The sequence below is a fragment of the Colossoma macropomum genome, unplaced genomic scaffold (genome assembly GCF_904425465.1).
Source record: "Colossoma macropomum unplaced genomic scaffold, Colossoma_macropomum, whole genome shotgun sequence".
NCBI lineage: Eukaryota > Metazoa > Chordata > Actinopteri > Characiformes > Serrasalmidae > Colossoma > Colossoma macropomum.
This window is the reverse complement of record NW_023494809.1, coordinates 6,110,280-6,126,361: the sequence shown is the minus strand read 5'-3', so window position 1 is coordinate 6,126,361 and position 16,082 is coordinate 6,110,280. Positions and strand designations below refer to the sequence as shown.

Here is a 16,082-nt window from a genome sequence, read left to right as displayed (position 1 = left end):
GCTGCGTATAAAACCTACTGTAATAGTAATAATAATAGTAGTAATAATAATAATGATAATTCTACAACTACAATGATTTTTATTTAATGTTTCACTGCACTGAATCCAATTAAACAGACCAAATTATTGCCACATTATGAAACATGTAGTTAGTGTTCTTTATGCACTGACGATATCCACAGTATACTCAGAAAAGCATATTGTTTCATAATTTATCATGACAGCAATAAAATATCTTGCCCACCTACTTCATACTGGTTCATATTTACTATATTTAGAAAGTGGACTGACTTAAGTCAGTCTGTAATACAAAAAACAAGCTATACAAAATCTAATTTTTTTAATCTGAATTTATCTTTTAAGGGCCCATATCCTGGATCTTCACTATGATAACTGTGCAGTTTTATGTACCAAAACAGTCATCATTCATTCTCAAATGAACATTTTCCAACCTCTCTTTATCCTACAGAATTAAACAGGCTGTGCATTTAAGACTAATATATGTAAATGAGCTCTGTTCTGATTGGTCGACTTGTAGTGTGCCTGACTCAAAGCTGTCGGGGCCGAAACACTTCCTTTAAGTTTAATATGAAGTGGACGGGGCTGAGCTGCTGTAGTCTGTATAGACAGATGTAAATGTGATGGTTTGTGTGACATCACAAAGCCAGTGAATTCGGATGGGCTGTTTTTGCATCTTAGTTTATGGATTGTATGGAGTGCAATGCGAACTGTATGTTTTGAAACTAAGTTTTACGTACTACATGAAACTCTTATTTCCATAAAACAAGACACTGGGTTCTCTCTAATATGGGCCCTTTAAAGCAACATGAGGTCTTTACCACGGCGCTCTGAGCTGTTGTGGTTGGGACATTTTAACTGCTTTTGAGTAAATATGGCAAAAAGCTGATCTGTAATTAACTTTAGCTATATTTGAATTTAATAATAATTAAGTTTTTTTTAAGATATAATTCACAATACATTCATTATAAGCTGTATGGTAAGGACCTGCAGCAAAAACTGAATAGAAAAAGGTGGCATTTCATTTTCCGTGCATCCTGGCAAGTATAGATTAAGTTTCCCACACTGTTGTGCTCTTTTGCTGGCTTAGGTTTCCATTGAAAGTAGGTTTGTTTGGCTTTGGGGGAAAAAACCTGAGGTCAGTGTCGCTGTAAGGACGTATAAATGTAGGACAGACATATTAATAGAAAAGAATGACATTTATACAACGCAGGCTCAGCTGAAAAGATGGATTTTTGTAATTCGGTAACATCTTTTTGTCCATTTGGAAAATTTGGAAATTGACCTTAACAAAAAAGATTTAAGTATCATAGTCGTACAAATAATGAGCTGCAGAAATGTGCAGGACATAAATAAAACTGGCATTTTTAACTAAAATGTGCATTAACATACTACAACCCCATTTCCAAAAAAGTTGGGACAAAATTCAATGATCATGTAATATATATTTAATTGAAAATAGTTCAAAGACAACTAATCAAATGTTGAAACTGAAATTTGTTGTTTTCTGAAAAATATATGCCCATTTTGAATTTGATGGCAACAACATGTTCCAAAAAAGTTGGGACGGGGGCCTGTTTACCACGGTGTTTCATCAGCTCTTCTTTAACAGCACTCTGTAAGCGTTTGGGAACTGAGGAGACGCTGCTGTAGTTTTGAAAGTGAAAACGTCATCTGGATGGCAGCATATGTTGCCAAAACACGTATATATGGTTCAGCATTAATGGTGCCTTCACAGATGTGCACGTCACCCATGCCATGTGCACTAATGCCCCCCTATACCATCATGAATACTGGCTTTTGAACTGTGCACTGATAACAAGCTGAGTGGTCTTTAGCCCAGAGGACACAGTGTCCATGATTTCCAAAAAGTTCAAATGTTGATTCGTCGGACCACAGGACACTTTTCCACTTCCTCTCAGTCCATTTTAAATGAGCTCAGGCCCAGAGAAGGTGGCAGCGTTTTGATCCTGTTCATTTATGGTTTCTTCTTTGTGTTTTAGAGTTTTAACTTATATATGTGGATGCAGCGATGAACTGTTTTCACAGACAGTGGTTTTCAGAAGTGTTTCTGAGCCCATGCAGTGATTTCCACTACAGAATCATGTCTGTTTTTAATGCAGTGCTGCCTGAGGGCCCAAAGATCACAGCCTGCAAATACTGGTTTTTGGCCTTGTCCCTTACATACAGAGATTTCTCCAGATTCTCTGACTCTTTTAATGATATTCTGTACCGTAGATGATGAAAAGCAGAAGTTCTTTGCTATTTTACGATGAGAAACGTTATTTTTGAATTGTTGCACTATTTGATCATGCAGTCTTTGTGGTGGTGAACCTTCCTCATCTTTACTTCTGAAAGACTCAGCCTCTCTGAAATGCTCTTTATACCCAGTCATATTACTGACCCGTTGTCAATCAACCACCAGGTGTTTTTTTAGCATTACACAACTTTACCAGCCTTTTGTTGCACCATACCAAATTTTTTGAAACATGTTGGCATTAAATTCAAAATGGGCAAATATTTTTCAAAAAACAATACAATTTCACAGTTTCAACATTTGATATGTTGTCTTTGTACTATTTTCAATGAAATATAGGGTTTGAATGATTTGCACATCATTGCGTTTTGTTTTTATTTACTCTTTTACACAGCGTCACAACTTTTTTGGAAATGAGGTTGTACTTTGGCCTTTTGAGAGATGCTGTTGTATAAAATGTGTGCACTAAAGAGAGCAAAACAAGCCCTGAGATTAGTGAGGGGGGTGGATTAATCTGTAACTCTGATATTTCCACCTCATATTAAAAGGGCAGGGATTAGACTGTAATCCCAGAGCGTTTGATCCACAGTCTGAGGGAGCGCGCCGGGGATGTTCCAGAATATCCTGCAGCTTTAGAGCACAATCCGCACAAGCATTTCCAATGAAATAAAATTATCCACTTAATTTTGTTGCATCAACTGTGTATCAGAACTGACCTGAGCTGAGCTCCCCAAAGGCTTTACAGCACAGTACAGTACTGTTATTAATTTTTCAGGAAATATCCCTGAGAAGTTTAGATATAAAATAATCCACTTGCATAAAGAAGGTGAAAGTCAAAAAGAAATAAGTGGAAAAACCGACTAAAAGCTACAGAGAAAATGTGACTCCTAACAACCACCCGGAACACCTGGTGGACCCCAAAACTGCCCCCATCAGATAAACAGCACTTAAAGCTTTCATCTCTGAGAGAGAGGAGAAAATCAAGCTGCTTCAGATCTGAAAACATCCACAGGTGTTTCTGTCCATCCTTCCACTGTGAGAAGATGACTCAGCGCTGTGGGTCTGAAAGGATGTGTAGCTGTCAAGAAGAACCTCACTGAGAAAAGGAGACGGACACATCAAACAAAGAAGCTGAACGATGGACTGACCACCCCAGAGTCCAGACCTCAACACCACTGAATGTGTTTGATTACTTCAGAAAATGATCAACCAGCTTCTAAGACTGAACTTTGGAGGTGTGTCTGCAGATTCTTTGAGGAACTGAAAGTGAGTCTCCTGAAAGGAATGGAAGCTGGAATAAAGGAGAAGAGTTGACACTTGAATTAATTAATATATCGGCTGTAGTGTATAACAGTAATTGTTCTATCCAGGATCTGCCCACAAATGTGTTTCATAGCTACTGTCGTGAGATTGGAGAAACTTTACGGACCGCTGTTAAAATCTCATTCAACCTAATGAGAAACTGTAGAATAGACTTAGTTTATATCACAATACCTACATTTAGAGTCGGTTATTCATTCAGCCTAATGAGAAACTGTAGAACAGACTCAGTTTATATCACAGTACCTACATTTAGAGTCGGTTATTCATTCAGCCTAATGAGAAACTGTAGAACAGACTCAGTTTATATCACAATACCTACATTTAGAGTCAGTTATTCATTCAGCCTAATGAGAAACTGTAGAACAGACTCAGTTTATATCACAATACCTACATTTAGAACGAGGAAAGAAATTGTGATGGAAACTCATTATGAATGCAAATCTAATTTACATGACTGATCAGATGTTTCCGTTTTTGTGTCCTAAGGTATGAAACATGAGCAAAGGTATCAGTATAGAGTTCTTACTTTTTCTACAGAGAACAATGGGGTTTTCTGTAAACGCAGGGCACATGTTGAATGTTTCTATTCAAATTATTAACCCAGAACAAAATAGACTAATTTGTTTTGCAAAAAGAGTTGAAAATGCAACACACTGCTCCAGTACCAACAACAGATACTGATGATGACCCTTTGTATGACCATTTGTGGACACCCAGCTGTTTTAAATGATTTTTAATACAAATTATTTCTTATCTGGTAAATAAAACTGTCAAATCTTTATTTAATAGTAGTGTAACTGTGTTCTGTTTTATTTTACTGTTTAATACGGGCCTCTCAATTCAGCTGACAATGGAAACATATCAACTTTAAGCAGATTTTCAGGCTCTTTAATGTTGCTGTGTTGAATTGTGTTCATCACTACACTCTTACTATTTAGATCAAATCTATTCTTTATACCAAGTGCTGAAAAGTAGACCTGTAGGATTAACATATACAGTCGTACACATAAGTTGAACACCCCAAACAAATAACACATCTTCTACAGGGAGCTCTTAAATATGGCATTTTTCTGCATATTGTAATACGCAATTACTGTTTATTTGCTGAATTTAACACATAAAATATATAATGTGCCATAACTTTTGCACAGGCCATATTTGTTTTATTTTTCACCCCAATATGTTACATTCAGTAAGCAGTAATTGTATAGACTTTAACCTTTGCAGGGATTTGTTTGATTTTTTTTTGTTTGATTATTTTACGCTTACATTTTAAAAACAAGGCAAAGTGTAGCTAAACTTGACAGACTGTGTTGATGCTGAAGAATCCAAACCTCGTCACAAAGCAGGGAGCTGGTCGTATGTCCGAAGAATCAAAGTTTATGCTCCCGAGTGGTGCAACCGTCTAAGCATTGGCCCTATCAGGAGATCATGAGTTCGATCCCCAGTGATGCTACAGCCGTCCGTAGCTCGGAGTCCAAGAGAGCACAACTGGCCTTACTCGTTCTGGGTGGGTAGGATGGCCCCCTCTCCATCAGCCCGATGATAGTCAGTGCAGGCATCTGTTAGCTGATGTAACAGATCTGGCGGTTGGTGCTTTCCCCCGAGAGCGTTCGGCTGTCCGATGACGTTACGTGAGCGTCAGTTTGAAAATATGCAGTGGCGCTTCACAGGTCTCAGAGGAAGCCTGTGCTAGCCTTCGCCCTCCTAGCGCTGGTGGTATCGTGTAACTGGGGGAGTCCTAACTAGCGGGTGGAGTTGAAAACAACCAAAATTAGGGAGAAAATTGGGGAAAAAAAACACAAAAGAAAAAAAAAAAATTGAAGTTTATTTCTTGCGCGAGGTGCCAGAAACCCAGCCAGCCCCTAAAACAATGGACTGATGCAGTTTTATAGCTGGACTGATGCCAAAATCAGGCCCAGCCTGTACATGACAAGTGACCCAGACACTTCAGCAGCATCATATTCTCATTACACAAACTGTGCCATATGCCCTTGTGTAACTTTGGATTTAGCCTTTGTTATGGATACCTTCTCTCCCTACCTAACACGGGCCCTGGCCTCTGGTGGGAGTCAGGGAGTGCTAGCCTGAAAGGGGGATTAAGGAATCTTCACTCTAAGGTTCACCCCTGTGACCTACAACCAGAGTCACCCATTTTATCCCTGAGCTAGTCTCCACCATCAGGTGGTGGTGCCACCTTGGTATGGCTCACATAAATACATTTTGGTTTTCGTTGACATTTTAGAGCAGAGGATGGTAAGCCGGACTTGATATGGGCCTTCTCATTTTGGCCCTGATGGCTGGGTGTTATCATTTGCTGTACTGGGACAATGAAGCAATAGGGTGAGCCCCCCCCCCAGCAGGTACTGTCAGCCTATACATGACAAGTGACAGGTGTGACGGGCATGACCGTGTAGGGATAAACAAAAGTAGGCAGACCAGAATGTCCAAGAACAGTCAGAGTACAGGCAAACACAATACTGAATATACGGACATTTAACACTGCACCAAACACATAACAGAGCTGTACTTTCCTTCAGTTCTAATATGCTAATTTGTTACCTGTATGATCATTAGGTTCATTTGTGTATCTTTGTACTTGCTTGTTTGCATGTTTGTGTGATTTGTTTGACCACATGCCAATTAATTTATTTACGTTTGTGTTTGTCTTTCAAGGCGGGGAACTACACGTTTAACCGCGCTAAGCTGATGAACGTGGGTTTTCGGGAGGCCATGCGGGAGGAGGACTGGGACTGCCTGTTCTTCCACGATGTCGACCTGATCCCCGAGGACGACCGGAACACCTACACCTGCGACCAAACTCCCAAACACGCCGCCATCGCCATGGACAAGTTCGGATACAAGTCAGTGCTAAAACGCTCATGCTAGCTGTCGTCTCTTACCACAGGTTTACCAAATGGGACGCACCAGTATTGAGACTTCTAGGCTGATAACAGTGAAAATGAATACCTTAATGCTATGATTTTACTTTTTTGCTTATTAATGTTACCAGTACAATCCATATATGAAGCGCAGTCAGCACAGTATTTAAACTCTGATGATGTTAGCTGCCTCGTATTCTTTGACTTGTCAAAAGACTAATTAGGGCTGCGTCATAAATCATATGTTTATCGTCATCCTGATAGGAGTTTCCACATTGTCAAGCGCTGAGATGACAGAATGGGTCAAATTACCTCCCAGGTGCCTCACCAGAGTGAGATACATTAGCGAACATAGAGTTAGAAGCCCATCATTTGCCTCCCTGCCCGTGTTATAAAAAAGTTGATGCATTAAGCTTAAACTTGCATGCATAGACGTTTGTACATCCACAGCGTACATACAACTAAACTTGCATCAAAAGTAAGTTGACTGTGTAGTGGATTGACTGAACATGCTGTGGCTGTATATGATGTTATTCTGTGGAAATAATTTAGCTGACATGGAACAAAAAAAAACGCTTGGTGTAAGATACAGTTTACATTCATATGCATGGGTCAAAACTACTCTATCCTGAACAATCAGCCTGTAAAAATACTTACAGGCTGATTGTTTTGTTCTGTGTTGGAAATGTGTGAAGCAGCAGCCTCTACTGTTACAACAAACGTGCATCACCATAAGGAACTTGTCCTACACTATATGTTTTTTTTGGCCCGATTTTAATCCTAATTTGCCCCCTGCAACAAATTTTCACAACCTGAAGCGATTCTCCAGGTCGGGAGCTCAATCGGAAGCAACGGACGGTGCAGATTATCTGTAGTGTGAGAGTAGAAACGAGTGAATCTTTAGCCCTCCAGTTGAACTCTGAAGTGATCAGGGACTCTCAGATATTATCAGACAAGTTTGATATTTACCACTCAAAATGTTTACGAGTCCTGCAGTGAGAGAAGGTCAGAGATTTACTTTACGGGTTATTCAGACAGCCAATTAGAGAGCTGGAAGAGCTGAGAAACAGGTAGAGAGACGTGCATGAACAGCGGAGCGCAGACAGAGGAGCTACGTGTAAAACAGACAGATTAGAGCCGATATCATGTTTATAATGTTGATCCAGATCAGGTGAGTCTCTCTACAGTTTCAGCTCAGCTGCCAGTTTGCAGTGAAATATTTCTCTAGCTCTACTGTGATATCAGCGCTTCTCACCACAGATTCATCCCCAGTTTCAGCTTTCGCTGCTCATAAAACCACAAACAGGTCCAGCACGTTCAGCTCTGTGTGTGTCGTGTGATCTGAGGAATTCTGGGAGTTTGAGTTCTTATTCTTTGCCCAAACTCGCTGTGTTATTTCTCTCTGTCTGCCCCGTCGTCTAGTCTGAGTGCCTCATGACAAAAAGACAAGAAACTCTGTGACAGATGTTAAGTTTGTGATGCTCTCCGTTTTAGAGATCTGTTAAGTCGTGTCAGTGACGCCCTGCCCAAGTGTGCTAAACGCTACATTATGTCTGACCCTGCTGTCCCCCAGGCTGCCCTACAAGATGTATTTTGGAGGCGTTTCGGCGCTGACCCCTCTGCATTACCTCAAGATGAACGGCTTTCCCCAACAACTACTGGGGCTGGGGGGGCGAGGATGACGACATCGGGATCCGGTAAGAGTGAGAGAGAGTATAGGATGTGAGGCTCAATGCAGAATGAAAGAAAAGAAGACTATTAATCTGTCTATCTAACTCGCTCACTGTCTCTCTTTTTCCTTTGTCTTTGTTCTCCCTCACTTGTGTGTTGCTCATTTTCTCTCTCTCTCTCTCTCTCTCTCTCTCTCTCTCTCTCTCTCTCTCTCTCTCTGTTCACTACATTTCCTTGCTCGCGCTCTCTCTCGTCTTTCCTTTCTATCTTGCTCCGTTTCTCTCTCCTCCTCTCTTGTCCATTTCTCTTTTTCACCCTTTCTTTATTCTCCACATGTTCTTGCTCTCTCTCTCTCTCTCTCTCTCTCTCTCTCTCTCTCGTTTTTTTATCTTCTTGTTCTCTCTCACTTCTCTCTGTCATGCTCATTCTCTCCCTCTTTTCTCTCTCCCTTGACCTGTTCTCTCTTTCCAACTTTCGCTCTCACTCTTTTTTTCAATCTCCTTGTTCTTCTTCACTTCTTTTGGTCTTGCTCATTCTCTCTCCCTCTCTTTTCTTTCTCTCCCTCTCCCTCTCTTCTCTCTGTCATTTTCTCACTTGCTCACTCACTTTCTCTTTCTCTTGCTATTTTTCCTGCCTGTCTTGCTCATTGTTTATCTCTCGTCCCTTTCTCTCTTATTTACCTTCTTTCTCTATTCTCTACATTTTGTTTGTCTCTCTCTCTCTCTCTCTCTCTCTCTCTCTCTCTCTCTCTCTCTCTCTTCTCTCTCTCTCTCTCTTTCTCAGAGTCTCTTTGGCAGGAATGACTATCACTCGTCCGTCTCTGAAGGTCGGCCGTTATAAGATGATCAAACACAAGCACGATCAGGGCAACGAAGTCAACCCCAAAAGGTCAGCAGAACATTTTAATCTCATTTATTCCGAACCTCTAATGACCCGTCAGCACGAACCTCGTTCATTGACCTCTCCAGGCTCCGCCCACCAATGTGTTCTTTTGTAGCTACTGAGGCTGGAGAGGCTTTACAAAACACTGGTAAAAATCCCATTCAGCGTCATGAGAAACAGTTTATATCACAATACCTACATTTAGAGTCGGTTATTCATTCAGCCTTATGAGAAACTGTAGGTTGAAGTAATAACTCGGCGTTAGCTACCGTTTGAAAAGCTTTACTATGAACGATCGTATTTGTGGGCAGACCCTGAGAGGTCAGTTTGGTGCGGTCAGTGCTGGACATTTGTTCTGCAGCTGTTTACTCTAATAAACTGGGTCTTCCTCCTGGTGTTGTGCAGGTTTAACATGCTGGCGAAGACGAGGCAGACGTGGAAGTTGGATGGGATGAACTCTGTGGAGTACGAGGTGGTCTCTCGGGAGTATCTCCCCCTGTACACAAACATCACCGTCAACATCGGCACCGAGGCAGGACTGCACCCCCCCACGAAGAAACCACAGAAACAACTTAAACCAGAGAAACAACAGAAAGAGCAGAATCCACCAACGGACGACTTGGAGGACCCTGAAGAGGAGCTGACAGACTTTCAGTCCCAGCAATGACAGACAGTGCCTGCATCAACAACCCTCTCCAAACCCGCCCCGCCCCCCACCACTGACTACGCCCATCTTCTCATATACACATTTACACACACACAGAACTGGGGGGGTCCGGGGGGGGTCAGTCCTTCAGTGCCCTCCTTTAACCAGTTTTGAATGCTGGTGCTATACATGGTCTCTCTCTCTCTCTCTCTCTCTTTGCTCTCTCTCATTCTCTCTTTCTCTTTTTATCTCTCTCTTTGCTCTCTCTTCTCATTCACTCTTTCTCTATTGTCTCTCTAGCTAGCTCACTTTTCTCTTTCACTTGCTCTTTCCCTCTCTCCTCACACTCTCTCTCTCTCTCTCTCTCTCTCTCTCTCTCTCTCTCTCTCTCTCTCTCTCTATTTCTCTCTCTCGCTCTCTCTTTCTCTCTCTCTCTCTTTCTCTTTTCTCTCTCTATCTAGCTCACTTTTTCTTTTCACTTGCTCTCTTCCCCTTTCTCCTCTCTCTCTCTCTCCCTCTCTCTCTCTCTCTCTCTCTCTCTCCCTCTCTCTCTCTCTCTCTCTCTCTCATTTGATTTCCATGATCAGGACAGTTTTAAAACCGTCAGCGATGCAGAGATGCGTGGACTGCGTTTCCGCTGACCGCTGCTGGCCGCTGACGGACGCTCCGACACCCTGCAGACAGAAATGTCAACTGTCCTCCTCCGCACTCCTCCCTGAGACCGACTCTCCTCAGAGCCAGACGTGTTCTGGTTAAACCGCAGTGGCCTTAGATTGAAGCTGCACTCTTGTTTCTCCTAAAAGACTCTTTGATTTAGTTTTGATACAGTTTAAAGGGACACGCTAACATTTTTCAGCCTAATCTCTATCCACCGCATCTGTATCCTGTCGATCACCGCAGACAATAACCTCAACACGTTTATCTGAGCAGGGAAAAGAACAGGAAACCCATTAGCATCTCACTCTCTTATAGAAGAAGCCAGTGGGTGGCTGCTGAGTTTCGTGAATAAATCTATGAAAAATGTGACTTTCCAACACTGGAGCTTCGCTTTCACCACTGCCCAAGGTTTTCTGGTTTTCTGGTGTCCATGGTGGTCTGGTGGAGCCTGTGAGAACTTGACCCACAATGCTACACTGCCAGTTATTCACACTGGCACATTCATTTCTAAATACCTTTGACTGAATAATTCATGAATGTTCTACAAAAATGCGCATAAATACTGACCACTGACGAAACTCAGCAGCTGCCCATTGGCTTCTATTGTAGGTGTTTTTTTGAGTGAGTGGTTTGTTCTTCAGAGAACCGTGTTGTGGCAATAGACTGTACGCCAGATAGAGATTAGGTTAAAAATGATGGGAGTGGTTGTTTAAAGACCAGGGTGGGGTTAAACCGAAGCGCCGAGTCTTGGAGCTGTCTCACTGGGATTGTATGACTCTGCGTTTTTGGGGTTTTTTTTTTCGTAGTGACTTGTTTGCCAGTGGATGGCTGTTACTCGACTCGGCTTTTTACGTACTGTAATGAGAATACGGACATATTTTTTTGTATACGATTAACACAATCAGACCTGCATTCAGCCTCTTTTGTAACAGTAACCACTGCTGTACATATCGGTGAACCACTTTTCTCTTTTGTTTCTCGCTCCGTTTTGCCATTATGGCCTTTATGCTTCTCGAGTGGCCTGCCTGTTCACATCAGAGACGTGTTTTATAAGCTTGTGGTTTCTTTTTGTTTTTTTTCTTTATGATTAGTTATTTGCTGGATTGCATCAGGTAGATCGATCGAGTTGATTGGAACTTTGAGCCTGGTGGAAACTCACTGTCGCCGTGCTACAGTGACTGTTTGCTGTGGAATATTTCCTCGTGTTCATAAAACTTGCACCACTGTGTCTCTGCTTTAGGGATTAGGCATTAGGGGTTAAGGGGGTACGTAGAGCCATTTTTCTTCATTTTAAACAAAATGGACATAAACCAACCCCACAGTGCCAATAACTCCCAACCATAATGTGCTTTTCTGCATTATAAGCTCCTCATAATACTGAACTAATGCACTCCCAGTTACTCCCTGGTGAGTTTTAGGGTGAATTAGTAAGTAAATCACTGTTGAGACCCTCCAAAATGGCCAGTCTGTTCCATTTGAAGAGATTTTTATCAGTCCTAAAAGGAATGCTGCAAAAAATGGTATCTTGTGAAGTGAAATCATTTTAAATCTAGTCAATTTATGTAATATTTCCCATTTTGAGATGGTTGTGCACTTATTATAGGATTATTATAGTTTATGTCTAGACATTTTTCACTTGTTTTCAGTAATTTTATAAATAAAATTCTCACTGTACTGGCAGATAATTTTGCTGGTTTCAAAGCACTTTTCTTAAAAACAAGCCAAATTATCTTCCAATATAGTGAGAATTTTACTTAATACAATTACTGAAAACAGGAAAAAAAAAGTCTAAAAAGAAGTTAAATAATCTAAGCTTACAACATTGTCAACAGGAGAAATATTAGATTTATTGACTATATTTTAGATCATTTTACTTGAAAAGATACCATTTTTTGCAGGTGACCCAGGCTGCTAAGACAAGTATGCCTCAGATATGATGTACATGTCCAATATTGTTAAGTTGTGTAAACCAAGCAACATACTTTACTTATTATTAAAAATAAACAATCTCTATTAGCAGTTTGATGTTCATCAGGTGTTCGCTCTCTCTCGTCCAGTGAGAAATGTTATTTAATTCAAATATATCTTTCAGCCTTTCTCCTAGCAAGAGCATGACATTACCTGAGAATTTTTTTTTATAATAAAAGATTTCCAATTAATTTCGTAATTCAATAATATCGGACATGTACAACATTTTAAGGTACAGGTATAAACAGCTGGTGTTCCCTTTAACATCCTCGAAGGGAACCAAGGAATAGTTTTGCAAAAATATTTTTTAAAAAGTACTCAATTTTCTTTTCACTACAGACGTAGCTGTTCAGCCAAGACGACCTTGCTGGGCAGCTCAAACTGGTTAAGGTTTAATTTAAATGGTTTGCTGACCAGCTAATCCCTCAAACTCAAATAAAAACATATCCTATGCTGGATGTCCAGCTCGTCCACCACAAAAACCATCAAATACCAGTTTACACCATCTGAAAAAGCTGGTATTAGCTGGATTTTTCAGCACTGATATGTTTGGTGTACAAATTTAGCTTCCTCGGCTACGTGTCTAATGTAGCTAACTAGTAATTGAAGCTTATAGCCCCCCACTTAGCATCTGCAGCCTAAATCATCACACTCCTACCATCACGCGAACCAGTCTGAACTTTTTTTTTTGAGAAACGTGTCAGATAATCAGTTCTAATTGAGGAAAAGCAACATTAGCAACAGTATAGCGCCATCCTTTGGCATGGTACCGTAGAAGCCATCCTGAAACCATAAACTTTACCCATATTTTCATCAATGTGAACAAAAATATAAATGGAACACTTTTACTGAAAATAGTTTACTAAAACTGGAAAAAAACAGACTCAAGAAGCAGAATTGCCACATTAGCATCTGGTGTGACCGTTAGCCTGAAGCAGTGCAACACATTTCTAGATAAAAACCTTAGGTTTTTTTTTTAATAAACTGCTTCAAAGTAGGAGTAAAAACCAAAAGTTCTGCATTTATCTGTTTTTTCAGTGTATTTCAGTTTATCAGTGTGTCAGAAACCACATAAGCAAGTCTGAGGGAGAGTGTTAGCAACGTTAGCAACAGCAATATTAGCATCAGTACAGCACAGAGCTAAAAACAGTAGTAGCTGCCCTCAAAACCTGAATTTTGTTGGTATTTTAGTGCATGTTTCTATAGGGATGGGCAATATGACAATATTTAATAGTGTATGATAGATAGAAGCTACATAATCACATCTGTTAGGCATTACTTAGTGGTTTTAGGCGAGTGATGATTTAGGCATACAGTTAGCACCATGCTAACCATTTCTCCACACGTTAAGCCTCATTAGGCAGCAGTTTGCATTCACAGTTTTAAGGTCGCATATTATGAGAGAATTCAGGTTTATTTAACTCATTAAAGTCTCCCAGGGTGGATTATAATGGCACGCCGCTGTCCGAGCACAAACCAAAGAGGGCAGCAGCTGTTATCTCACTGAAGACAACAATTAGACCGTGTGTGTGTGTTTATAGGGTGCTGTGTGTGTGTGTGTGTGTGTGTGTATGTGTGTGTGTGTGGTTCTGACTCCTCTTGGCTGTTTTATGCTGCATTCATAACAGGGAAATCTGAATTTGTCCCCTACTTCCCACTTAAAAGCGCTCTTGCAACTTCAGCTGTTCAAAGCTGGGTTCTAACAGTGGACGCTAACAGTGAGCTAGCAATTGTTTGGCTGCTGTGTGCGTATTAAAAGCTCTTAAAAAGCATTCAAAGAGCTTTATTTCAAATGGAAGAAGGTTATAGCAGTTAACTGTTATTGTAAGGACAGAACTTACATTATGCGGCATAATTTGAGCAAAAATCTTGCATAGACGGAACAAATTTTTCAATTAACCCAGTATTCTCATGTTGTCAGATTTCATAAGCAAACAGTACCTCAGATACAACTTAATAATCTGCTTAAAATGCCCAAAAACATGCCATTATTCTGTGGGCTTAACCAGAGTTCCTGAGAAACTGAATTTCCATATGGGAATTAAGAGTTTTTTTCCCCCCACTTCGAAGTCGGAAAGGTCCCAGTTCATACATGGTTACGAATGCTGCATTAGTTGCTGCTGCTGGCTTAGAGGCTTATGGGGAATGTAGGCTGTTGGAACATTTGCGGTTTCTGCTTGGTGTTATAGGATCAGGTGTTTTTCAGTATCAGATGAGCAAATGTACCAAAATTGTCATTGTTTTCAGCCTTTTAACTTCTAAGCAGCTGCTCAAAGCAGGATAACTTGGCCATAGTTTGGCCAAAAATCAGATTTACCCGGCTTTTCTCTCTCATACCAAATGTAGGTAATCAGCTGAGATGTTCAGTGCGGCCAAACAAGTAGTGGAAACCTGTTAGCACCAGTTAGCATGCTTAAGTCATTGCTTTAAACCATGTTAAGTAATCTCTAAGAGACTTTATTGAGGTTTGACGATGTATGGCGCACTGCACTGTTATTTGTCAGACTTCGATTAACGTTCCCTGTTAACTACATTCAACTGACTTCAAAATGGCTGCTACTGTTTTTCTATGCTAACGTACTTTATTCCATATTTATAGATAACAGTGAGTAACAGTGTCAGAAACCACATAATCAAGTCTTATTAGAGATACTGAACAACTTTAGACAAGTGTGCTGATCCAGACATGCGGTTAGCACCATGCTAACTTGTGGAATTCCATTACTTGTTAGCCACATTAGCCTCGTAGCTCCAGTGCTAAACTGAAGAAACAAACTCGAGACAGCAAACATGTCTTGGCTGATGCACTGCATTGGTGTTAAAGGGGAAACCAGGTAGATTTGTGTTTTGGCTGTCACTGTAAGCCAAACGTAAGTGTTATGAAGCGCTGCGGTAGGACAGTTAGCCAGCTAACAGAGACATCCTGCTTTGTCCTCCTCCACTCTAAATGCATAACTCGGGAAAGCCTCTGTAAGAGCAGTTAACAGTGATTTTAATGAACTCGGATGCTTCTTTAATCAGTCATTTCACCTGCATCTCAAAGCCATAAAGGAAAAATAGAGTACAATAGCAGTGATAGCTATCATGGTTGCAGGCTGAGTTCAGTTTAGTGTTAGTAAACAGGCTGATGTGAACAAATAATCTTACTTTTCTCTCTTATGCAGCTGTATTTCACAGCTAAAATGTAGAAATATCTAATTATGAATGGGTTACATTTCATCGTTATTAGGACTGAGCCGTGATTCGCTGCACGGGGAGCATTAACTGGCGATATTTTTCTAAACGTGCCTCGTAAGGCAGTGAAATCTGATGGACAGTGGTCAGATGAGAATTTTCTGTTTTGTTTTTGTTTTTTTCTCGAATGAATGAATAAATGAATGAAGTAATTCTGCACACAGTACATAGTGGCCTTATAATGATTAATAAAATAAACATGTTAATGAACTGTCTTCTCTCTCTTTCTCTCTCCAAGAGCAAAACCATATTGGTGGAAAAGAAAATGAGATCTGTATATGATGCATATTTTATGCTGTCATTAAATATTAATACAGCAATAAGCCACGAGAGGCTGAATTACTGTGGTTTTATCACAGGGAAGGGTGTTGTTAGGCACGACACGAAGTGGAGTACAACTCTCTTGCCTGTGATAAAATCACTAACACACAGCATCAAGTGAACTATGATAAAATACACACTTTTCCAGAAAGTAATCAATACTGTTATTAATGTAATGTTATTGCATTAATGTAATGTTATTATTAATAATAATCGACATAAG

General features: G+C 40.5%; 1 protein-coding gene across 1 annotated transcript in view; it reads left to right on the top strand.

Moving 5' to 3' along the window:
- The window catches only part of si:dkey-199f5.8 (beta-1,4-galactosyltransferase 3), a 49,075-nt gene extending 39,186 nt beyond the window's left edge, over positions 1 to 9,889 (top strand). Inside the window, 5 exon segments of the mRNA XM_036558551.1 lie at positions 6,275 to 6,462; positions 8,054 to 8,123; positions 8,125 to 8,177; positions 8,935 to 9,039; positions 9,439 to 9,889. Of these exon segments, the coding sequence (XP_036414444.1) occupies positions 6,275 to 6,462; positions 8,054 to 8,123; positions 8,125 to 8,177; positions 8,935 to 9,039; positions 9,439 to 9,700 (678 nt within the window). The 3' untranslated portion in view covers positions 9,701 to 9,889.
- Positions 9,890 to 16,082: the final 6,193 nt, after the last annotated feature.